Here is a 25,228-nt window from a genome sequence, read left to right on the forward strand (position 1 = left end):
GAGCGTTGTGAAGCGTAACTTTCTCTTGCTTCAAGTTCCTTTGATTTATGACCTAGCGTAATGGACTTTTTGTACAAGTTGTATAGTTTTCTCTGTTTCCTAAGTTTCCTTCTGACATCGTTGTTGTACCAGTGTGGTTCTTTATTATCACTTTTCAGTTTTTGTGGAACATATTTGTTGATTCCTTGGCCCAGAATTTCTAAGAAGTGTTTCCATGTTATATCTGTGCTTTTATCCTCAGTTTTATCTACCAATATTGTATAGGAGTCGTTTGGCATCTCGCCAAATTAAATGAAGTTACATTTATGAAATCATTAAATGTTGCATTTTGGTTTAACAGCTGACAATACATCAATTTTTAACGTTGAAAAAATCACTCTGTGGCCACTTATACCATCAATAATATCGATTTTTTTTATCAACTTAGGATGGCTAACTGCTAATAGGTCTAATATCTTATTTCCTCTCGTATGCTTGTCAACTACTTTGGCGAAAGAGTGATTTGCTAGTATGTTGAGTAAGATCTCGCTGATTTCTCTATTCCTTGAATTCTGTGTTACAGTGTAAGTATCCCAATTTTTAGATGGAAAATTAAAATCTCCCCCAATAACTATTAAACTTTTACTGTCCCTCAGAGTTAATGCGGATATTTGATTTTCTAATTGGTAAATAGTATCAACTTAGGAGTGCGGAGGTCTGTAAAAAGAGCAAACATGAATACTCATTTTGTTACGTTGTTTAATTGTACACCATACGCTTTCTATTCCATTGTCAGTTATTTCACGGGTGGCGCTGTGTAAGTGTGATTAAACTGCTATAAAAACTCTGCCATCTGTTTTATTGCGTTGATCGCATCTGTAAATTTAATATCTTGGAGGAAAAACTTCACTATCGCTTGTATCTTCCATAAGCCAGCTCTCTGTCCCCATGACCACGTCTGTGTCCTGAAAAAATATGCTCGATTTCGGCACGCTTGTTTTTTATCCTACGGCAATTCACTACAACAAGGTTCGTGTCATATTTTTTAGTTTGAGTTTCGGATGGTTCTTTTCCAAGCTTTTGTGAACTAGGCAGGTGAATTTTACTGGGAGTACTAATAACATTTGGTATGTTTACTTTCTCTGGAGCACGCTTTATGGGATGGTATTCTCTGGATTTTGGGATGCTATTGCTCTGCTTTACCACTTCTAAGCTTACTTTCCTGTGAATACTTTTGCAATGTGGATTTCCTCTGAGGCTAAGTTTAGTTAAATCTTTAATTGTCCCGCTAGATGGCCTACCCTCTAGTCTAAAAAATACCTACAGTGCTCAAAAATCCTATGTACCACCTGTTCAGACGCCTCTTTGGAATAATGCACCCCAGACGAATTGAGGGGAGCCCGGCACGATCTAAGCACCAGCCGAAGATCCACCAACTCTGCCCCAATGCTCACACAGAGTTACCACAGCCTCTTGTTGATCCAGGCAATCCTGTCCTAAACTTGAGGGCTGCAGTCTGTCCATGGAATAATGCTGCAGATGGATAGTCGCATATCAACACCAGTGCCCCTCCGAACAAGTTCCACCTCCAAGCTTAGATCCCTAAAGGAATTTAAGATCTCATCGGCTCTTTGTTCAGAGGCATCATTAGTGCCGACCTGGGCCACCATCTGCAGGCTAGAGCAGTCCATGTCCTTCACTGCTGCTTTCACCTCTGCCGTAATATGGGGTACTAATTCCCCTGGTATGCACCAGGAGGTGACCCATTGGTCCGCTCCATCCCTCCTTGCCCTCTTCTTCACCAGGAGGAAAATTTGCTGTACTTTGGAACTCCCTAACAAAACGATTCCCGCCCACCCTACCCGGCTGCCTCTCGAAGTTGTATCCCTCACAAGCTCGCCAACTGGCCCCCCAGAATAGTCCTACGACAAAACCGCGAAGCTGTTGTTAACGGGGATGGGGTTAGGCTCCGCTTCCCAGACTCGGCTGTGCCACCGCCCCCTGCCCTTAGGGTACAGCCACCCAATTGGGCCTCAGTCATCCCCCGACCCGAAGACTGCACTGTCTTCTCCGAGGCCTCTGCACTGGCTTTCGTCCCCGAGCATGCCAGGGACACAACCTTGGTGCTGCGCAGGGTCTTAGAGGAAATGCTACGATGCCCAGATCATGGGGCTTCCCCAAAACCCATTAACCCGGCGTGTATTTCTGCCACCAATTTCTCAAGTCCGGCGCCGTGTGCCTCAAGCAGGTTGCTCTTCGCCTTGCTCTTGACTTTAGTTACAGAAGACCGGCCAGCCGTACTACTCTGAGGGCTTTAATAAAACGCTTTGAAATTACACTAAGTTGATAACAATGATACAAATTTTGCGTAAGAAGTAGGTAATTTTTAAGGAGTTAGTTAAGACAATTAATAATAATAAGGAGAGCTAAGGGTCAGTGATAGAGCTCGCACGCACTTGAAGGATCAAATAAGTTTTAAGAATTAATACCTACTAAAACCTAAAATCTATTAATAATTCTGAGTACCATACTACTTCCTTACCCCTTAAGCGAGACAATTAAATGGTAACTAGGCAATCACTACAAACTAATAAGACACTTGAATAAAGCAAGAAAAAAGAAAAATTAAAAGCAAATAAGATGTTCTACTTATGATGTTCTTACTTCTGCATGAAGTGACTACTTACCCGTTTCCCCGTCACGTGGCAGGCACAGCAACAGCTACAAGACCAGGCTGCTTCACAATACTACGTCACTACTACACTCTTACTACTATAACAACTTTGCAAAATATGATTAGGAGAAGCGCACACTAAAATCACAACACTAAGGAAAACGGAATCAGCGGAGTGAAAGCCCAAGGTGATTGCTGTCAGTCAGTGAAGAAACAGGTTTCAGGAGTGCTCGGAACACACAACCTGACCCTTCGAGAGCTGAAGAAAGAATCATTTTACGCTAGATAGAATGGTAATTTTGTTCAGATCCCCACTACTGCTGGGAGATTACCCCCACTTAGCTCCCCTCTTGTTGTCATCCTGGATCTGCCATTGACTGTAAACCCCTTATGCAAATTTATGCAATCTCACCCCTCAACCTGGCTAAAATATTTTGAATCTAATCCATGCATAATATTTTGACATGTTGTTCACTGTCACCAAATGCTTTACACAGATTTGCAGAATTTAGGATGTTGATGCCAAATATTTCTTCCAATGTACTCTTGGAGTGTTAGCCCAATGTTTTCAACATTCCTAGAAATTCAGTCCATTGCAGAAATGATTCTTCTGAGGCTTAGCCAGTAACTGACCACATTAATGTGCAAAGAAGAGTAGAGCTTTGTGGGGCACTAAAGTTATGTGCTGTAATTTCCTGGAGATTTTCGTTTGATTAAAAAAAAAAACCCTGATATTATCTGCCATATAAAATTCATTCCATATTTAAGATCATACCCAACATTCATAGTTTTTTTTGATTATAAAACAACACTAATATAATTATTACATGAGAAAAATATTTACATTTTTTGGGTCCATTGATGCATCAACGCTTGGAAAAGGCCACTTTGGTTTCCCTTCTGCTATGTTAAGTTTCTTTTTATTATCAGCCACAATAATTTTGGGCAAATTCTTGGTCGTACGACACATAATAACTTTTGGGAGCTCAAATGCTTTTGAAAGAAATTGCGATACTGGTGGGAGGCTGTAGGATTTCTTCTGCTTTGAAGAAATTGTGGATGATCTTTCAAAAGTTCTGTCCCCACACGTCATGCTTAGCTTGGATTTTTCAAAGCTACTTCCCCTATTTGGTTCATCAAGACACCTTGTTAAGTCATTGTAAAAGTTGTCATCTGAAGAAGGACTTCTGGCCTCCATGTCTTGTGGGAGGTAACTAAAATCACAGTCTGGTGTTGGGAATGCACCCAAATCCACCAGTTTCTGAGTGATGCACTCTAATTTGGCGAGCTTCTCAAACAGCAGTTTCTCTTCTTCTTTCAACTGCTTTGCGTCTTCTTGCGTGAAAGCTGCATCCTGGAATTCAAATTTAAGAGTATTAAGTACATATTTCCTATAATTAGTTATTCAGCCTCGTCAAAGCCTATCAGTAGAGATCCGTGAAATTCGCGAGACGCGATATCGCGAAATCACAAGAAATAACGAGAAATCAGTAAATAAAAACGAAATTTCGTTGTTTTTTTGCGATTTTTGGCGAATTAGCAAAAAAAAAACACATCGAATGAGTGATAATCTATTAAAGCCAAAGCCTTCATTGTTTAACGCTGCTGACGTTCATTCGATCTATCTCACTACGATTCTAAGGTCATCTGGCTTGTTTTGTCTCGCGTACAATGAATTCATGTAGTATCGCGCACTGTAGTGTCTCTGCCGGAATTTGTCGTTAAATTAATCACGGCCACTCTCTTCGCTTCACATTTATCAATCCTGAAATTATCGGAAATGTCTATAATGACGCGCTTTCCTGAAGAATTGGATATTCTGAATCAATGAAAACCCGAAAGAAATTTATCGCAGCCGCGGAAGAGAGTAAATATAAGTTCACGCGACCGGCACGTATCAATACCGAGCATTAATTCCGATTACACACCGTGACACAGTAAACAGCGTTATCGGATAACTTGTTGCAGGAAAATCTGAAGTGTGGGTCTAACTTAACAATTTTGTAGACTTAAAACATGGCCGCTGGCTGAGAACGGAAGGCCGCTTTCAGACGAAACGGCTTTCCGCCGGCCGCCGTTCACGGTACGGCATACGGCGTGGCGAGCGAGTCGTCTCGTCTGAAAGCGGCCTGCGCCGTTGTGCCGTGAACGGCGGCTGGCGAAAAGTCGTAACGTCAGAAAGTTGCCTCAATGTAGTAATGCTTGCATTTCACGCCGTAGACGGCGCACCGTCGTGCCGGTGACCACGGTGGCCGTGGATAGCGCCGTGCCGTCAACGGCGCGATTCGTCTTGTTTGAAGACATTCATGAAGACCTATTGTTAATTAAAATCACGAAGTGCTAGCAGTTGGGGGAAGGAAGTAACAGAAAGGAGAAGGGGTGCTAATTATTAGCGGATGGATATTCAGTGCTCCACTGAGCTTCAATGTAAAAAAAGCAGTCCAAATCGTGCGCACAGCGCCACAGCCGGAGAGCAGGCCCGGACATAGAACACAAAGAGGTGTTCGCTCTAGACTAGTTCAAAGTATACCGGGACTAGCCGCGGTGATGACTTTTACGGGAGTCACCCGCAAGGCAAAATCGTGCGAAAGATCCACAGAGAAAAAAATCATTTGCCTTGACCGGGATTCGAATCCTGGTCAAGGCGAATGATTTTTTTCTCTATGGATTTTTCGCAAAAAAAGCATTTCAACACACCCCCGGTTCAAGTTTATTTGTATCCGATTGTGTTTAGTTATGTGTGCTTCTTTCACGGCCTTTCTTGACCGATTAGCAGCAGCTGTAATCCATACTAAGCGATTTTGTTGAACCTACCTCAGCACCTAGGTAAGGGTTATCAAAAGGGAGCCCATGACATGAAAAATTTGGTCAAAATGTAAGTTATACATTACTTATGGTTATTCCATAGCTACCCAGCACTCGGTTTGAAAACAGTCATGATTTGTGTCTGGACTGTTATTAATCACGGCTACAGCTTTATATATCAAACAAAGGAAATGAATTTTAAAATGCCAAAAACCTAGTGTTACCATTCATACCAGGGCGAGTGAATTTGGCTCACAAGGATTTTATGTGAAAGACAAAGTATTACTGTGTAACTTTTGGGATAAAAGACTTGAATGTGAAAGATATTACACCTTGTTAAAGCTCATCAATTGCGATACTCATAAACGTGCAAAAGAAAGGGGACCCGCAAAATGACAGCTATCAATTAAACATACAATTACTCAGTCAAAGAAAGTGAAGGAGGAGAAAGAGGAGTTTGTTGTCCTGACTGCTGAAGCATTTTTAAATGCTGCAATCAGTGTAAAGAAACTTGATAATCCAAAAATTCGGATAAGGATCTCGAAGTCCATATACATTAAGGATAGTGGGCATTTGCCGTCTACTGATCGTATTCGCCAAGAATACATTCTGATTATAGGGAAAAAGAAGCAGGTAGAGCTTGAATATTGTGTTATTGGTCTAAATTAATACAATGAAACTGAAAACAAATTTCAATACTATTTGTTCAATTTTTGCTCAAGTGTTCCTCACAAAGACAATTAATCAAGTGAAGTGTTCACGGTGCACCTTTTCTTGCTCACTCTATAATATTAATGCTTGAACCATTGATATGTATACCTTAACCATTTCCTTCATTTGGTTTCCTGAGAAATTCTGTACTGTTGAAATTGCATTTAATGTAATGTAAAATTCTTTTAAAAAGTATAAGAAATGGTGAAACAAGCACCAAAAAATAATAACACTCCTAGAAATGTGTAAAAATTTCAACATTATAATAGCACCATCAAAATTTTTTATGACATCGAAATCACATAGTTTTAAAACGAATTTTAGCAAAAAGCATAACCAATTTCACGTATCTCTACCAATTAGTGGTGATTCCTGAGTTAACTCTGCAATGCCTCAGACTTCTAGCAAAATCTTGTATATAGTCTGTGGTAAACCTCTAGTGTCAATTTAATTAATTGTATCATAAATTTGCACACTAGTAAATCATTCAATCAATCTTGACTTTAATTTACCCCTGAAAAGGGAAAATTTTGTATTATTTTTATGATCTAATCCGTTTGGGAGTTAGGCACTCGCTCCAAATAAGGAACTACCTGTACCACCACCAAACTCTGTTTCATACCAAGTCAGATTCTTGCAAGAAACATTATCAATCCATGCGCAGAAATCTGCATACCTTTCAAATTTCTATTCTAGTGTGGCATATGGAATAATCTTCTGGGGTTTGGCAGTGATATTACTGGAAAAATCTTTCTGAACCAGAAAAAGTTAATAAAGTGCATGCTTAGAAAACCAATGAGAACCACATAAGGGACCACTGCCAGTAAAGCTCAAAATACTAACAATCCCATTTTTTTACTGACATAAAATCTCTCTACCTACAAAGACCAACTTTCACCTTGTGAGAACCTGTCAGGACATCCATTCTCATGACATGAGAAACAAAAATTCGCCACAAAACAAGAACCTCTAGCAACAGCCCTAGTGCAATGGGCATGAAGACATTTTTTAATATGTTACCAAAGTACATTCAATCTTCCAAAAATCTATCTTTATTTGCAAGGAATCTGGCTAAGATTTTATTGGATCATTAAGTGAATATTTTGGGAACATTAATAAAACAGCAAGTGAATAATGCATCTTTGCAATCATCCTTATGTATGCATATTGTGACTTTTCTTTTTATTTTCTGATTTTATGTATATTATATGTATGTACCGACAAATCCTATACCTACCTGTATGTAAGTGTGGTCATTGGGGAATAAATTATTGGTATTATTAGGTACTTATTATGCAATTTTGCCTCCTGCCCACTGCTGTGTAAAAGTGACCGATTGTGGTTGCAAATAGAAAAATATAAAAGGGCCGGGAACAACGGAACCGTAAAACTGAGGAAAATGAAGAAAAAATAAAGTACCAAACTGTGGATTAGTTACACGAATCATTGATGAGGGGATGGCCACAGTATGCATTGTAACTCCATCATATATGTTTACCGTTCATATTTATTTATTTATTGACGGGCATGCTGCCCTTTAACATGGAATACATGGACACAGAAAGATAATACATAAGGAAATGAAGGATACATAAAGAAAAATAGCCTTACAGAAAAAATCATTTATCAGTAAAAATATAAAATAAGTAATCATAAAAAATCAAAATAGGTAATCATTGAAAAATCAAAATAGGAAATCCTTGAAAAATCAAAATAGGTAATTATTAAAACAGGTTAAAATCAGATGATACATAAAGTCTTTGTGGATATTTCAATATATACATTAATCTAAATACCTAAATTATTCAAATAAATGTTTCACCAGTCCATTATAGGTGACTGATATAATTTCTAATTTGTGTAGTTGACAACCTAAAAAAATCAACATCTCTGCAGGTACCATTGGCATCCCGCATTAGTCTTGAGAGTGATGTAAAATACGAGTAGTGTCTAGCGTGGTAAGGAATGATGAAAACAGCATTGCTCCGAACACCACATGTACTGACCTCATATAAGACCAAAAATATTTAGGATTTCTAGCCACAGATTCACCAACATTTTCCATGTACTTAAAGTAACACTGAGTGGAAAGAGATTTACATCGCTTTCTTATTTCCACAAATTTCATATATATATCAATATGAAATATCATGGGGTATCCATATTTTAAATGAATTAATGTAGAGTTACTTTAACCTTAGCCCACCAAGTATTATCTTCCAGCAGGTATTGCTAATAACTGTTAGCCTGGGTGAGCCATGATGAGAAATATGGAAAGGCAAACCCTGTATGTAAGAGCCAAAATCATCTGACTGAATCAGACCAACATTCCTTAAGTATCCCGAGAGAAACGATTGTCTCTTGTCACTGAGGTTATGCTTGGCATGGTGGCCAAAATGATGTTTACAGTTGATGATGGTGGTCCCATCCCGTCCCGACCCGTCTGAGGGCAATATAAGGGAGGAGACTGGCCACCCCAAAATGAGGATCTGTGTACCTAATTAGTAGCAGCAAAAGGTAGAAATGTATGTTGATTCACGCAGATTCAACTCTGAAGAGGATGGTTAATCAGAAGAATCTAACTGAGACACTAGCAGGTGTTATTCTTGTTTGCTTGTGTAATGAATCATCATGGTTGAGCTGAGCCACCTCTTGGCGGTGCCATGAAACTTTTGTTTTTTGCTGTTTGTTTTTCCTTTCGAATGGGAGTGAATTTGCCTGTGTGCAAGGGCATACCCAGGAACAAAACTAAAGGGGGGCAAGCCATGGTCGTTCAAGTTGTAACGAAGGAAAGGTTAAGAAAACCAAAATTTCAAGAAAATTATGGCAGCGCTTTATTACCTAGTTTTTCAAATTGTTTGCTCGAAAAATATTTTTAATTTAATCACGTGTTTTATACTAATATCTCTTTTCTTGGATTTAAAGAAAATTTGTTCAAAAATTTTATTTTGAACTAAATTTACTTTTGCTTCTAGCGGGTGAGGGGGGCAGCTGCCCCCCATTGTGCTGAATACCTTGAAATGCGTGCGGGGAAATGAAGTCATAAGGCTGCCTGTGGCATGTGCCAATGCCACCTAAAGTAAAAGGCCTGAGGACCTCAAATCTTCTGTCGTGTGACGTCACTGAGCAGAGGCCAATGTTTGCTTGTAGTCAAGGGGACTCCATGTTATATTCGTGCTTGAAGTAACATGACCACATGGGTGAAATTGATCTAGTTGTGCCCTGATTTAAGTTAATCGAAGTCACTAATTGCCATTGCCCAAAATTTTCTTTTAAATTTGCCAGATCTAAAATGCTTAATAAGTGTTGTGTTCCTAATTGCCGAGGAAACTGTGTGGGCGGTGAAAAAGTTTCTGTGTTTCACTTTCCAGATGGTGAGCAGCTGAAGATGAAGTGGACAAGAAGTCTTCCTAGGGTTAACTTCAAGTTTCCTTTGAAGTGTTATGTGCATTAGAAAAAGGTGAAAGTTATTTAACAACACATGATTTTTGAACATGGAAAAGGATTTTCTCACATTTATTTTCAATTATCCTTCAACAGGAAAAAATCAGCTCTGCCTCAAGTTAGTTCCCAGTTAATGCGAATTAATTCCCATCTGTTTTGTCATAGCTAATTTATGTAGAGTGTAAACGAGGTTTAGATAGTACGGCATTTTACGAGAATCGTGTTTTAGCAAGTGATAGTCTTTGTACCGCCAAACGGCCTATGTTTTACATGTGAAATAAATCGGATTTAGTGAGGTCAAAAAGTTTTTCCACTGTGCACACTCAGTAATACGACAAATATTTTTCAAGGGTGATTCACCTCAGTGCAGGCATTAACAATTATGTGTTGTATTATCTGTTCAGTTAACTAAAAATACAAGATGTGAGTCAGATCTAGAACACCTAAACCCAGTTATGTCCAAGCATTTATGTGATTTACAGCCTTGAGTACGCTCTGTGCACTCCCATTCTGTGTTCTGCTTTTGTTAGGCCCAGTTATCAGTGGGAGGGGAATGGGAGGAAGATGACAGCAGGAGAGGGAGTTAGCTCCCCCCATTCTCTTTGCCTTGCTTCGTCACTCATAGGCTCTGTCTTGAGCACAGAAACTTACACTGTAGTGAAACCCCCTCCACCTTCTCCCGTGTGAGGTATGGAAGTTGAAAGTGCAACATTGTCGTAATTAGATTGGCACCCTTACATTGACTTTCGACTTATCGAAAGCTAGAACAACATTACCCGTTGCTGCATGCTATCCGGCAATGTATATTTTGATGTTTCACCTTGCATAGGAACAGCGGCGCAGCGAGGGGGGGTTTTGGGGGATAAAACCTCCCCCCAGAGCTCAGAGAAATTTTCAAGTTTAATCCATTTTATTATTTGGATCAGTATTACTTATATATAGAATAGTGTTAGGATTAATCAAATATTCCTCAGAAGGCCGTAAAACTTGCCATTTTGAACCATTATTTTTAAAAATTTTCTAAAGGAGGGCTCCTGCATCTCTTGCTTACCCGAAACCCCCCATCTCGCTGCACCACTGTTGTCAGCTATTGCGATGTAAGAAAATCACAATTATTACCAAGATGGTAAAGTAACAATTAACCTTAGGTCTAGCGAGAAAGGACTCAGCACCACCGAGTAACTGTAAAGAAATTGGTAAAAGCAGAATTACTGTGAAGAAATCCTCTGCCTAGTGACCAATCATAGTGAATCATCATACTCTCCAAAATTCTGTATTGTTCAAAGTTTCACATCATATCAGCAAGTGTATGTAAGCCTTCTGTGCAATCCCGTAAATTTGTTTAAATGAATGGTTTAACTTAGATGTGGATCACTGTCAAAGGCAATGTACTATGCCAGCACAATTAAAAAGTGCTCTTTCCTTCTCTAGGTCCTTTGAATCTTTTGGCAATAATTAAAAGTGCCTATATTCACACTCCTATGTCAAAAATAATATTCTGCCCTGAATTTTGCAACGCAGCAATTGCGTCCTCGCTAATATATTCCCATGTTGTGCTTTTATCGTAGGTATGTAAACCACTCGGGGTTACCGTATAAGCGTGTGTAAGAGGCGCACCCCTATTTTGAGCATCGGAGCTATGAAGAAAAAAAAATTGCGGCATTTTATTTATACTATCGCGCGGTGTTGCAGACGTTCGCCTGGAATTTCGACAGTTATCGAACTTTTCTCTTTCAATATTAATTAGCGATAATAGCGGCATAAGAGGGAGTAGAAAGAGTTCCGATCCTCTCTTCGCATACACCGTTGCTCTACGATGCTTGTCCTATTCACGAACAATTTTGTTTAAATGCTCTCGCAGGAGTATTGCAATAGAATTGCAGCCGTGGAAAATTTTAAGGCAAAACACGACAAGCACATAGCATGAACCTTCCCAAGAGCTTGGACAACAATCGGGGCAATATCAGCGCCGTAGGATAATAACCACGTCGTAGATTTAACGGAACCACACTCGGTCCTCCATCAGCCAATGCCTCTGCCGTTTTTTTTTCCTTTCCGAGACCCCACAGGAAAATAGGAAAACATCAAGTTACAGGGGAACAATGGAAACGTGTTTCATCCCTATCCCGTCTCACCAACTGACCTTGATCAATCTGCCAGTTTCTGGAGGCCAAATGGTAGGTGAGTCATCTACGGAGCCCGAAGATATCTCGGTAGATTTCAATAATTGTATGACACGCACGGCGTTCAAAAAAAGAAAGAGATCTAACGCGACGCATATCTGACAGAATTTAAGTTTTTTAAGCTTTAATTGTTTGACACAAAGATTTATGGTTAAAACAAGGCTACTAATATTCAAAATAGTCCAAACAGGACAGTTTTGGAAGAAACAAGCGTAGCATAAGCGCATTCAAACAAGACGAGACGGACTGGAAACTTTAGGCAACGCAAACTGCGTATATCACATTGCTGCGCCTTCGCCCCTTCGCTTTGAAGGCAACGACGTCACATGCGAGATCGGACGTGTTCTTCCCGTGCTCCTTCGCTCATAGCCTCGTAGCTTGAAATACGGAGGGGAGGGAGCGCGCTCCTTCCCCTCCGTATTTCGTTGCTTGCTTCGAAGACGGAGGGATCGCGCTCCTTCCCCTGGACCTCTCCTTCCGCGCTCTTCACTTATAAGTATTTCTGATTTCTTCCATCCACAATTTAGTCCAACAATGAACACACTCGTTCGAATTTTTTAAAGCGCAGGTTTTGACACCAATATAATTTTCAGTTGCAATAATCCTCATATTAGCGTCTGAAGATGATTTTTGGAAAATCAGGTCCTCAGCGTAATGGAAATTACTCGGCAAGACAGATATTGACTATTAACTAGGTATGTCCTTCAAAAATACGCGTTTCTCTACTTTTGATAACCGATTACTAACTATATGCAGTATAAATGCCGCGAGATGCCCAATCGTGGCAGTAAATTTAGCGCGCCCTCCGGAGCGAAAAACCCTGCGCGATCTTCCATGTTCACCTCTGGGGTACCGACGTAACGGCGCGATGCTTACAAGAAAAGCAAACAGGAGCATTTTGAAAATACGTCACTAAGGGAGAAATTCCCCTGCCTGCCGCTTGTTTTTGACCGAGGATTACAGATGACTGACTCACACTGAAAACCAAGGCCACTCAGTTCCCCTTAGACTTGCGACCGGCGAAGGGGAGGGGGGAAGATAAGAAGTTTGTGTAAGAGGCGCACCCTCATTTTCGGCTGCAATTTCTAGGAAAAAAGGTGCGCCTCTTACACGCGCTTATACGGTATTTTTTCCAGGAACTGAAGATTTTGTACATTAAGTAAAATATTTATGTCTCTGCAATCGCTATCCAAAAAACTCTGCAGTCCGGCTGGCAACAGTTGTCCGATGATAGCCCAAAAGGAGGGGCAGAGAACCCTGCGCCAGCACGGTTTACAGCCAATCACTGGCCCCAAAATACACCTCACAACCTCGCCTAGTCTTACAACGTTATCACATGCATACGAAGCAAAGAAACAAGCCTGAAACACCAAAACAAACCCTTTCTTCGAATCACCAAAAAAGAGATTGTTTCTTTGGGTCCTTCAAGGTTGTCGTCTCTCCCGGCTCTTTCTTCATGGAAGCAATTTTTTTTTACAAGTACCGTGGGCATTTCACTTTCTTACCTGGCAACCTTACCCCCTGCCCCTTGCTGGGTATGCCCATGGAGAGCGATTGAAAAACTTCTACCGTCCCGTCGACTGGATGTGCCCAATCACATGGCAACGAAGAGTAGGGGTGTGGGTAAGGGGTGGAGTGTTCTCAGTCTCAGGGGCGTAGTAGTATCAGGTGGTTTGCGGGAGTGCATCATAAGGGTGGTCCTTATTTTTCGATTTTTTTAGGACACCCCCTCATTTTATGTCAATTGGTGTAAAATCATATCCTGTGTAATATTATTGAAATTGAATAACGGGAAGACATGCCGCATCGCACTCAAAGTTGAGAAATTTCGGCATCTTTGGCTGTTTTTTGAATATGAATGGCGATAAGAAGGCACTGGTATTTTTCAACAAATTTTCTATGGTAACCAAAGATACATTTGACATTTTACATGCTGCGTCTAAATTATTTTCCAATTGTGAGGGGTGCATCCCGAGATATGGCCCCAAGAGTGAGCGCCTGCCACCCCAGGCAGACATTTTGGGTGGCACGCATGTTGCACATTCTCAATATTTGTTGATCATTCTCACTCATCACAAAACCATAAAATTCTTTAGATAAATTTTAAACTTCGTCAATATAACCTTGAATGCTATATTTATCCTTGTCTATCGCCAAAACGGGCTAATAGTTGGACTCAGTGATTTATTCTCCATAAGTTTTGAAATATTTAAAAGTGAGGAAATTAGTGTCCGAAGACTTCCCTAACTTTGTGTCTAATGCACTTTTTGAAACCAGCTTATATATGTAGTACTGGCATGGTGGAAGCAAAGTATCCTTTTTGAGAAGCTGTTCTAATAATTCTGCAGAAATTTTTGTTCCTCCTATTTATTATAAGAGTGGAGGCACTTTTGTTTGTTTTGTCCCTGTGTGCTCAGGAAAATTAGGTATCACTTTGAGGTTTTGAGTACATGGGAGAGTTTGAAATCACAGCATATGTACCCTTAGAATTTGGCATTCTAAAGCTGGAGGTTCCACCTTTCAGTATGAAAACCAACGTGCTGCAGAAATCTTGAGCCTAGTATGGGTATTGGAATCGTAGGAGGGATAAATTTTCATACAGGTTAAATGTTGGCTTTGGTGATGTGACAAAGAGAAGCATATTGTCGGTGGCTTGCTCGCTTCTTTCAAGTGCTTGGTTTCGTTAGACTTGTCATGTTTTATGTGAAGTGGCTCATTCAGTACCTTTGGGACTGTGAACTTAGTTGTGATAATTCTCCCCTAGATGAAGTCTAGTGGAAGCAGTTCTGGAATGAGTTGCCACTCATTTTCAAATTTGAATTACTTTGCTGCTTGAAATTGGACCCGGAAATCAACCAACTGTCCTTTCCAATTGATTTCAGTTGCATGCCTTTGAAGATAGTTCAGAGAGGCAATGTGCTGTGGTACAAAGTGTGATTTCTGATCAGACAGTTGCTACCTTTTTTCTGATAGCTAGAGGTCCGTGAAAGTGGTTTTATGTTATGCTGATCTTCGTTATAAAATTATGTGATTTTGGTGATACAGAAAATCTTGGCGGTGTTATAATGATGTTACAATTTTTGCACATTTCTAGGCATTTTATTATTTTTTGTTTCATGTTTCTTGAATGCTTACATGTACTTTTATTAAGCATTACACATAGCATTTAATAAAAGTTACAAAATTTCTAATAAAACCAGATGAAGGAAATGGTTCAGGTTATATTGGTTCAGAGTATATCAATGGTTGAATTTTTAATATCATAGCGTGAGTAAGAAAAGAGGCACCATGAACACTTCACTTTAATAAATGTCTTTGTTAGGATACAGACTGGAGCAAAAATTTACCAAATGGTACTGAAATTTGTTCTTAATTTCATTGTATTAACATATAGACCAATAACACAATATTTAAGCTCTTCCTGCTTCTTTTTCCTCATAATTGGGATTAGTCTCCGTGAATACGCTTGGCAGATGGCAAATACTCACTACCCTTCATGGATATACTTGGAGACACTCCCAAATTTTTGGACTGTCTTGTTTCTCTACACTAATCAAGGAGGTTGCACAACCTCCTTGACACTAATGCTTCACTAGCAACAACTCTTCTTTCTCCTCCTTTGCTTTCTTTGACTGAGTCACCGTCTGTTCACATAATAGCAGTCATTTTTCGCGGCCCCTGTCTTTCGCACGTTTATGTGTATCGCTAACAATGTGATTTAAAAATGTACCTCACATCTTTCAAATGTGTATAAGTTGTTTATCGCAAAATTTGCACAGTAATACTTTCAGCCTTTCACATAAAATCCTTCTGAGCTAAATTCACTCGACCTAGTATGAATGGTAACACTAGGTTTCGGCATTTTAAAATTCTTTCCTTCGTTTGATATTTAAAGATGTAACCATGATGAAAAAATAGTCCAAATGCAGAACACGACCAATGATGATGGTGTTTTTAAACTGAGTGGTGGGTAGCTACGGTATAAACATGAGCAATAATTTCTCATAATGTTCAAAGCATTTACTAGTTTTAACCCAGCCAGCACGTTATAAGTAGTTGTGAGATAAGGTGAAAGGAAGATATAAGGGAGGCGCTTATAAGTAATCTTTTTAGTCTTTTCTTGTGGATTTCTTACAGCCAGGCCCACAAACATCCAGGGTAATGACAAAATGAAGGCCAAACTTTCAGCACCTCCGTAGATGTTGTTATTATTAACTGGCTTGAAAGCTATCTTTCCAATAGGAGGCTCAGTGTTAAAGTCCTGGGAACTACCTCACTATCTTTTGGTGTACCCAGTGGTGTTCCACAGGGCTCCCATCTTGGTCCTTTGCTCTTTTCACTTTTTATATATGACTTCGGTGAAGTGCTGACTCCCATTAAGTACTTTTTATATGCAGATGGTTTCAAATTATTTCACCAAGTGAGGACTGAAAATGATGCTGTAGAACTTCAGGAATACCTCACAAATGTCTCCCAATGGTGTGTGAAAGACTTTATGTCCCTTAACCCTCCCCCTATTGAAGTTTAAATGCCTCACTCTCCGCTCCGTCCTAACCCGGCCGCTACCATTTTTAGTCGCTCCTTCATAAACCGGCCGAATCCGCCTGGCCTGGCCTGCTCTGTTTGGGGCAGCCTTTTGAGCTTCATAGGCATCTGTTTTATCTTGAGAGTGTTTATCTTTGCTAGCACAAGCATCCTTCCTATCTCTCGTTTCATTAAGAAGAAGCAGAACGTCGTCACCATAAGCTAAAATCCCAAGACAATAAGGTGCTTTGTTCCAGCGTGGTATATTAACTGGGAAGTAAGGATAGAAGATTCTTAAGCCATTACAAAGGGATTTTTATGAGGGCCAGTTTTGAAATGATGTGATACGAAAACCTTAGGCCTGCCCAATGTGTTATTTAGAGTGACTGTCACATCTAATGGCGATATTTCTTTCTGTGTGGTCACACACAAGCTTACGCTTTTCCTGTCTCACATGGCAGGGAGGCAAAGCTCAGCTCAAATGAAAAGAAAATTAATCCCCCTCAGTTCTGTTTGTGGGTGGTCACACGCACTCTCACACTTTTCCTATCTCATATGGCGAGGAGGCGAAGCTCAGCTCAAATGAAAAGACCTAATGCCCCTCAGTCCTGACCATAGCTTCTTTAAGTGAGGATGTTATCGCAGAAGAAGTGAACAGAAGTGAATTTTCGAGTGATTCAGATTCAGATTGTTTGAATGGAGAAGAAGGATACAGTGATAGTGACAGATCAAGTGAAGTAGAACTGGAGGATGACGTTACCCCAAGCACGAATTATTTAAAAGGTGATACCTATTCAGGTGCATGACTCTTGGAGGGACACCCTGATTTTTGAAGAACCGTCCGAGTTCAAAGAAGAGAGAGAGGGCCTATTCATAATTTGGCGATAGGTGACAATGAATTTTCCTTCCTAAAATATATGCTAGGGGCGAAGATTTTTTTTACAATATTGTCAAGAACACAAACAAATATGCAGAACATCTTCAACATTCCTCAGGAAAGGCTGACGAAGACTGGGTAGATGTTACGTGCGATGAAATGGTGGCATACATTGGAGTGCTTGTATACATGGGAATATTCGATTTGCCTGAAAGCAGGGATTACTGGCATAGCCAAGATATTGACTGCTCAATTGTTCGTGACTGTATGACCTTTGGAAGATACACAAAAATTTCAAAATATTTCCATATTAGTGATATAACTCAGGAAAAAAAACAGGGAGAGGAGGGCTTTGATGTATTGCATAAAATTAGTCCGGTTCTTGATGTAATGGAAACTTTTAAGATGAAACTTTGAAAGAAACTTTTAAGATATCAAGAGTATGCTAAGGGTCTCAATTAGGACCCCAGGAAGACCCCTATTCAAAGAACTTAAAATACTTACTCTCCCCTGTATTTATATCTTGAATTGCTGTACTTTTGTGAAAAACAATAGGCACCTGTTTATGCCAAACTCGTCAATCCATAACCACGGGACACGTGGTAAAGACAATGTCCATCTGAATAATCAGCCTTTAAATGTAAGCAGAAAAGGTCCTCACCACTCAGCCTCTATGGTTTATAATAAAGTTCCAAATGCAATAAAATGTGCAGTGAGTGATAATACTTTTAAAAATAAGCTAAAAGAACTGCTACTTAAGAAATGCTATTATAGCATTGATGAGTATCTTAATGACAAATTAATATAATTATGTATGTATTTAACTGCTTATCATTTATTGTAATTTCTATGTAACTTTTGTATATACTTTTCTTCCTTTTTTTGACTAAATCCTATGTTATACTTGTATAGCCAACAGGAAATTAAATATTATTATTATTTTCATCAAAAGTATAAACCAGGTAGGGAATTAAGTGTTGACGAGGCAATAGTTGCTTTTAAAGGACGTCATTACCTTAAACAATACATCCAAGGAAAACCAACGGAGTGGGGATTTAAAGTTTGGGTTTTAGCAAGCTCCCATGGCTACGTTCTGCAGGGAAATGTGTACTTAGGGAAAAAAGATAAAAGAAATCGTGAAATATTTCTTGGGACGCAAGTTGTAATGAATTTAATGAAAAACTATTTAGGGAAAAATCATCATGTGTTCTTTGATAGCTTTTTTTCGAGTGTGTCACTCATGAAATTACTACTTATGAATAACACATACACATGCGCTACTACAAGATCATCTCGTAAAGAATGGCCTGCGGAATTTAAATATCCAAAAAAAACTTAGACTCCAAAGAGGAGAGAATAGAAATTTACAGAGCAGAAAAGTTACTGCAATGGTTTGGCATGATAATCAGGATATTTGTATCCTTCAAACCAATTGTGATCCCAATAACGAAGCCTATGTACAAAGAAAAACAGGAAAAGGGAACAAACAAACTATGGTATCATGTCCAAATTCAGTTGCGTTGTACACCAAATACATGGGTGGTGTTGACAGAGCCAATCAAAGAAGGTGCTACTATGGCTTAGGAAGGAAAACAAAAAAGTGGTGGAAATATTTATTTGCATTCGTCGTAAACACAGCTATAGTGAACAGTTTTATTTTGTACAAAGAAACCAATTCACCCTCAAATACTAGGCATGGAGTAACACAGAAGAATTTTCGTTTAGCACTTTACAGGCAGATGATAGGGAAATTCTCCTCGCGTGAAGTAGTAGGACGTAAAAGAATCCTTCCGATGGGCACATTTTCATAGAGACAGCAACACTCTCTTGTAAAGATCGTGGGGAGAAAAAAAGTGTGTGCCTATTGCAGCTCGAAGAAAAGAAAAACTCCTGCTGGTCGGAGCATAGAAACGTCATGGAAATGCATCGGATGCGATTTACCTCTTTGCAAATTAGGATGTTATCATCAATATCACCAAAAAAATGGAGTTGAAGGAGGGAATTAAATTCAATACAAGGTAAGGCCAACTTCTTTCAATAAATTAATATATTCTTAAAACGTATACAAATTTTAAAATAAAACACTCAAATATATTTCAAGTTATTGTAAGTTAATTGAAGTAACCTGCGTCAGTTCCTCATCGCGCGGAGAAAAATAGGTCTGCCAGTGGGGCAAATGGGTATTTAAACTTCGTGCATGACGGGGAAATGTTTACGGCCGGTCTCAGGCGGTTTAGGAAGGAAAGGGTTAACTATAATGAGTGTTTTGTAATGACCTACGGCAGAGGTAATCCATCTTTTTTATATGAATATTCATGTCGTGGGAACCTCCTACCTTGCGTCCATTACTTTTTAAAGATCTTGGGGTAATTTTTGATTCAAGATAGTGTTATGATTTACATGTTTCAAACATAACATCCAAGGCATATAGAATGTTGGTCTTCATTTGTCGTGCATGTAAGGAATCTAAAAACATCCACTGTCTAAGGTTATTTATTAAATGTGTCTCTTGTCAGATCAATCTTATAGTACTGTTCAATAGTGTGGAATCCTTTCTATGGGAAATATGAATCATCCGTGGAAGGGTCCAGCAGAAATTTTTAAGAATTGCATCAATCAAGTTTTCTATCTCAAGATAGAAAGGAGATTATGAGTGTAATTAATTACCTAAACCTGAAAATTCTTCAATTTAGAAGAAAACAATTTGGTGTTATATTCTTATATTATGTTCTGAACAATTTCATAAAATGCTCAAACTTACTATCATTTCTCTCTATAAGGGTACCTTAGATGAATACAAGATTTTGCACTTTGTTTAATGTTCCCTGTCTGCCAAATAATTACTCTTTCTACAGGCCACTGTACTGTGCAATGAGAGATGCTAATGAAATCTCAAGTGACATAGACTTTTTTGCTTCTACTTCAAGTACCTTCAAAAGATATGTGAGGATTAATGTTTCATGACCGTTTGCCTTTTTTTATAATGTCACAGGTTTCTTTATTCTTATTTAAAATTTGTCCTGTTCATTCGTTACTACTCCTATGATATTTTTATTTTGAAGCTCTCCATTATACCCTTGCAGCATCTTTTTTACTTTAAGTTCTTTTAATCAATGTACAACTATATAAAAGGTTTTCTATCAATCCGTTAAAGAAATATATTATTATATGACTCCATTGTTTTAAAGTATTCATGAATGCATTTATGTATAGGAATAATGTTTTTATTCTTGGCGATTCTATATTAGGAGAAATAACATCATAAAGCACCATAACAGGAAAATTATACACATTGATGAAGTGACGGCAAAACCACGGTAGCAAGAAAAACACATAATTTCAGATGAATAGCAACATGGATGGGAATTAACTTCAGCAGCGCTAAACAATGAAGGCTTAGGCTTTAATCGATTGTTACTCTTTACACAAGTGATTTCTTCCCTACTTCACGTAAAATTTGAGAAAAAGGCAAAATTTTGTTTTACTTACCGATTTCACTGTATTTCGTGTTATTTCACTATATCGCATCACACGAATTTGATGGATCTCTACTGATAGCTAAGTCAAAGGTGGCCATTATCAAGTGGATTTCACTGACTCAATTAGAATTATTAGGCATGGTTTTAGCTCCTAACTTCATTGATTATGCAAGAAATATCATCACGGTGTAATTTAAGATGTTGTCATATGGAGTGATACTTAATGGTTGCACTTCAGTGGTTAAAGTTACTACTTGCTGGAAGTCAATTTGTTAATAAAGTGGCGATGATTTGAGAGGAAGTACCTCCTAACAAATTCTGGGATGCTCCATCAAACTCAAACCCTAGTGACATAGAAGCTCTTCCTCGCCAGTTTTTCAAGGACACAGGTTGCCTGCATTATGGTTGAATGAACCATCGAGGGTGTTGGCTGAGGACAGCCAATCAGAGTGTGATGCCTTTGAAGAGGAAGCTTGTACAATCAATCTTGATACGGCATGATGGCAAAATATGCTGTCTTGGCAGTTGATGTTTTCCTCATTATCACGGATGAAAAGGATAACCGCATATTGGATGCAATTCATTCATAACTTAGCACCTGTATGAGAAACATGATTACCTCACCACTGAAGAATTGGCACAGGCTGAGGTGCATTTGATAATTTTAGTGCCATGAATTGAGTTTGAAAAGGAATTAGATGAATTAAGATAAGAATAAATGCCCAGTCAGTTAAGAAATTTGAGCTCATTTATTGATGAGGAACGAATTCTAAAGATTGGAGGGCAGTTGAAGATTTGTTTTCAGCCATAAGCATCTAATGTTGCTTCCTAGTTGTCATGGCCTAACAGCTTATATTATTGATTATTATCATGAGATCTTCCTACACCCTGGGTCACTTCATTTCCATGGCATTCCAGGGATAATTGGCCTGCTGATGAGATTGATAAAGTACCTGCACCCACCCTGAAATTTCCATTATGTGGAAATTTGCAGATTCCATTATCATTGTTCGTCATGCAGTAGTTTGGTACGATCCAGAAACATGGGCTACTTTTGTCCACTTACTAACCTTTTTTTTAGATTCTTTTCTTATTTTGTCCATTAACTTTTTCAGGCCTTTATTAACATTAGAACCCCTATAGACTGTCTTTAGCACAGTATCTGAATAGTCATAAACTCCTTTTTAAAAAAAAAAAAAAAAAATATTTTTACTGGGGCCAATGTCACCCTTGAGATGGGTTACTTTGGCCCAAGGTGATAATCTGCTTAAAAGCATTTTAAGAATAGCTATGGCCACAGAAAGACTTGGATTGAAGAGGAAATCAATATGTTTTATTGAAAAAAACATTTTAGAGGCGGTTTAAGCTACACATAAAACAAGTTTTGCAAAAGTATAACCTACCTTGTCCCGAAATAAAATCTGGGCCAAAGTAGGTCTTAATTTTTAAGTTAGGAGACCTGTTGCTGTCATGAAATTAAACCTTATCAGTAATTTAAAGTTCAACTATACCAATGTCTTAGCTATTAAATTTTGCTCATAAATAGTCACTCACCAGACTTATAGGAGATGTAGAGCATTTTTCATAAACAAAAGTTTAAGAGCACAGAAACACATGTGGTTACCGAAAGAAAAGAAACCCACTGTTTCTGATCCAAGGGGTGAAGAATCAAATGCTTGGAATGCATCACTAAAAGCTTGATACTGCAGCCCACTGGAAACTGCTTGAATCAGTCAAAAAAACTGTTTTCTTAAGGTAACCTGAGTACAATGTATTTTTTGCTCAGTTTGGGCCAAAGAAGGACCCAAGGGCCAAAGTAACCCACGTTTACTGGACTTAATTTGGATGAAGATTTTATTTTCATGACCGTCAAGATTCACCAAGGATGGGTGTTTGGATTTTTAGGTTTCTATTTACTCTAAAGAATCCATATAATATGATATTTTTTGCACTAATGGGATTTCAATGATAGCCTCAGCTTTTGGTCACTATTCTATTTCATGAACAGCAATTTCCCTAGAAAAACTCTGAAATGTAAATTACCATCAAATTATAAGTGATAAGTGTTGAGAATTGTTTGCGCATACCTTATATTTCTCAATGGACTTCTTGAGCTCATCTACTTGAGACTTGGTCTCAAACAGTTGCTGGTAAGTCTCATTTAGTTTATTCATTACTGATGGCCTGGCAAAAATAACATCACTAGTTGTTGATGGTGCTCTCCTGAGGCGTAGCTTCTCCATGCAGTCTTCCCTCTGGCTCTCTGTCCTTTCCACCGTGGATCGCGAGCTTTCCCTTCTCTCGTCTATTCCTTTGATGGAAGTCTCTTCCTGTTCTGCACTTGGTGCATCATCTTGATGCTTAGAACTTTCATTTTCATCTTCTATGGTGAAAATTTAATTGTTTATTCTTTAATCACATATCCAACTCCTGACAAAAGCAAAATGGGGAACATATGAAAAAGAAACTATTTGTACCTTCCACTCCATCAACTGATTCATTATCTTTGTCATTAATGTCAGTGATTGTTGGTGGCTCTTCTTCTGTGGCTGGGGGCTCAACTTCCATGGAATCCTGCATTTCACCACTCTCATCAGGGGTGTTTTCATTTTCAGTGTCCAACTCATCCATCTTAGTAATTTGGATCAATTGTGTCCCTATACTGTAAATGAAGCACGCTATAATGTTTAAACAAATTTTACTTCCCCTTCATGCAACAGGTTTAAAATTTTTCACATTGGAATAGGGTAGGGATGAATTTGATGCACCATTGCGGATTAAGGTTTGGCCATCATAGGCCAGGCATTGCCATGCCATTTCTGGTTTTCCATTCATAGTTTTTAAATGGGATTAAAGGGGTGCAGTGTGTTTGAAACGAACCGAAATTACACATTCATTAGTTCCCCATGAAGGGATTAGTTTAGCCTCCAATCAAATGCATCATTTTCACTTCATTGAGGAGTGCTGTAACAGAATCACTTTACAGAGGTAAAGATGGGATTACGTCAAAACATTTGTGAAGGTTAATAAGAGTAAGGAAGGATTCATACGTGTATTCTTAGTTAAGTCTATGGTTAATTATATGTGGAATAGGGTGACAAAAAAATCTGTTATTTGGGAAGCAGGATAATTAGCAACAGGAGAATCAAGAAAGAAATCATCAGCAGAATAGCCCAAGCGAAGAGAGAATTCTTCCTAAAGAGAGACCTGCTTACAAGAGGAAACTTAAGTATGGAAGGAAAGAAACAATTTATAAGAACCTGCATTTGGAATATGCTCCTATAGTGAGGCATGGACAATGACAGCAGCAGAGACAGGAAGAATGTAGGCCTTTGAAATATGGTGCTACAGAAAAATGATGAGAAACAAATGGATCAACTGAGTCAGTAATGAGGGAGTCTTAAGAAGAGAAGGAGAGAAGAGAAGCCTTATGTGAACCTTAATGAGAAGAGGGAACAACCTTGTAGGCCACATCTTGCCCTGGTCCAGAGGAAGAGGGGGCCGGATAAATCTCATCTGGGCCAGGTAAAAGAAATAAATCAAATCAAATCTTGAGACATGATGGAGTGATGAAGACAGTCATTGAGGGACACGTAGATGGCAAGAACGGAAAAAGACCTTGAACAAAATTTATGGAACAGGTAAATAAAGATGTGAAAGAGAAGAAACATGTAGGCGTGAAAAGATTAGCTGATAGGAGAATTGAGTGGAGAGCTGTGGCAAACGAATGTTAGGATTGTTGACCGGTGATGATGAGGGAGACAAGCATGCACGTGGAGCCAACCTTATGGTAACTTTAGATATAATTGTTTGTACTTTTAGGTCAATTCAAACTAAAAACTATCAAAAAGCACTATCATTAAATAAAGTCATAAAATTATAATTATAGGTATTTAGATGTTTCAAAATTAACTAAATGGGACTACATTTTAGGAATTTGAGAATAATTCACTCTGTAATGCTCCCCTTAAAAATTAGTTCTTCTGACTCATGTTGTTACTTTTTGAAGGTCATTGTCAAAGCACGGTAGATCCGGGATAATTGGGACATGTTGGGACTTTGCCGCAATTAATCAACTTCCCCAATTAGGCAAAATATCCTGTATATATGCATGAACAGATGTTGAAATGAGGGAGATGGAGACTAAATGTTTATTATGCAAAAAACATTTACTGAACTAAATATTAGATTAATAAATCAGTGAGAATAGTTTATTTATTGACAGTTTTCAAGAATTCTATTAGACTTAGTTGAAAATATTTTTCACAGCCTCTGGCGATGCTGGATGACCTTTTACTAAGTCCTATATTAAAGAAAAATTCATGGTTTATTAGTCAAGAATGCGTGAACCCTAAATATTTCATCCACTTTTAAACAGATGAATACTTGCTGTTCAAATTGTATCTCCTTGTCTAAGGAATTTTTCTAATGTACTGTTTTTTTTGTAACTTTATCCTCATCCATCGAAAAAATGTACAGACATCTGATGATGACACTGGGCCTTCTTGCATAAGGAAGACTTGGAACCCCTCAATGAACTTCCTTGCATCCT

At 38.7% G+C, this 25,228-nt stretch overlaps 1 protein-coding gene across 1 annotated transcript in view; it reads right to left on the minus strand.

Annotated features, from left to right (window-relative positions):
• LOC124167270 (myosin heavy chain, striated muscle-like) overlaps positions 1 to 25,228 on the minus strand; it is a 54,775-nt gene that overhangs the window by 25,587 nt on the left and 3,960 nt on the right. Inside the window, exons 2-4 of the mRNA XM_046545179.1 lie at positions 23,154 to 23,338; positions 22,764 to 23,059; positions 3,498 to 4,007 (exon numbers count right to left, since the gene is read on the minus strand). Of these exons, the coding sequence (XP_046401135.1) occupies positions 3,498 to 4,007; positions 22,764 to 23,059; positions 23,154 to 23,307 (960 nt within the window). The 5' untranslated portion in view covers positions 23,308 to 23,338. The remainder of the gene's footprint in view (positions 1 to 3,497; positions 4,008 to 22,763; positions 23,060 to 23,153; positions 23,339 to 25,228) is intronic.

This window comes from Ischnura elegans, chromosome 10, assembly GCF_921293095.1.
Source record: "Ischnura elegans chromosome 10, ioIscEleg1.1, whole genome shotgun sequence".
Taxonomy (NCBI): Eukaryota; Metazoa; Arthropoda; class Insecta; order Odonata; family Coenagrionidae; genus Ischnura; species Ischnura elegans.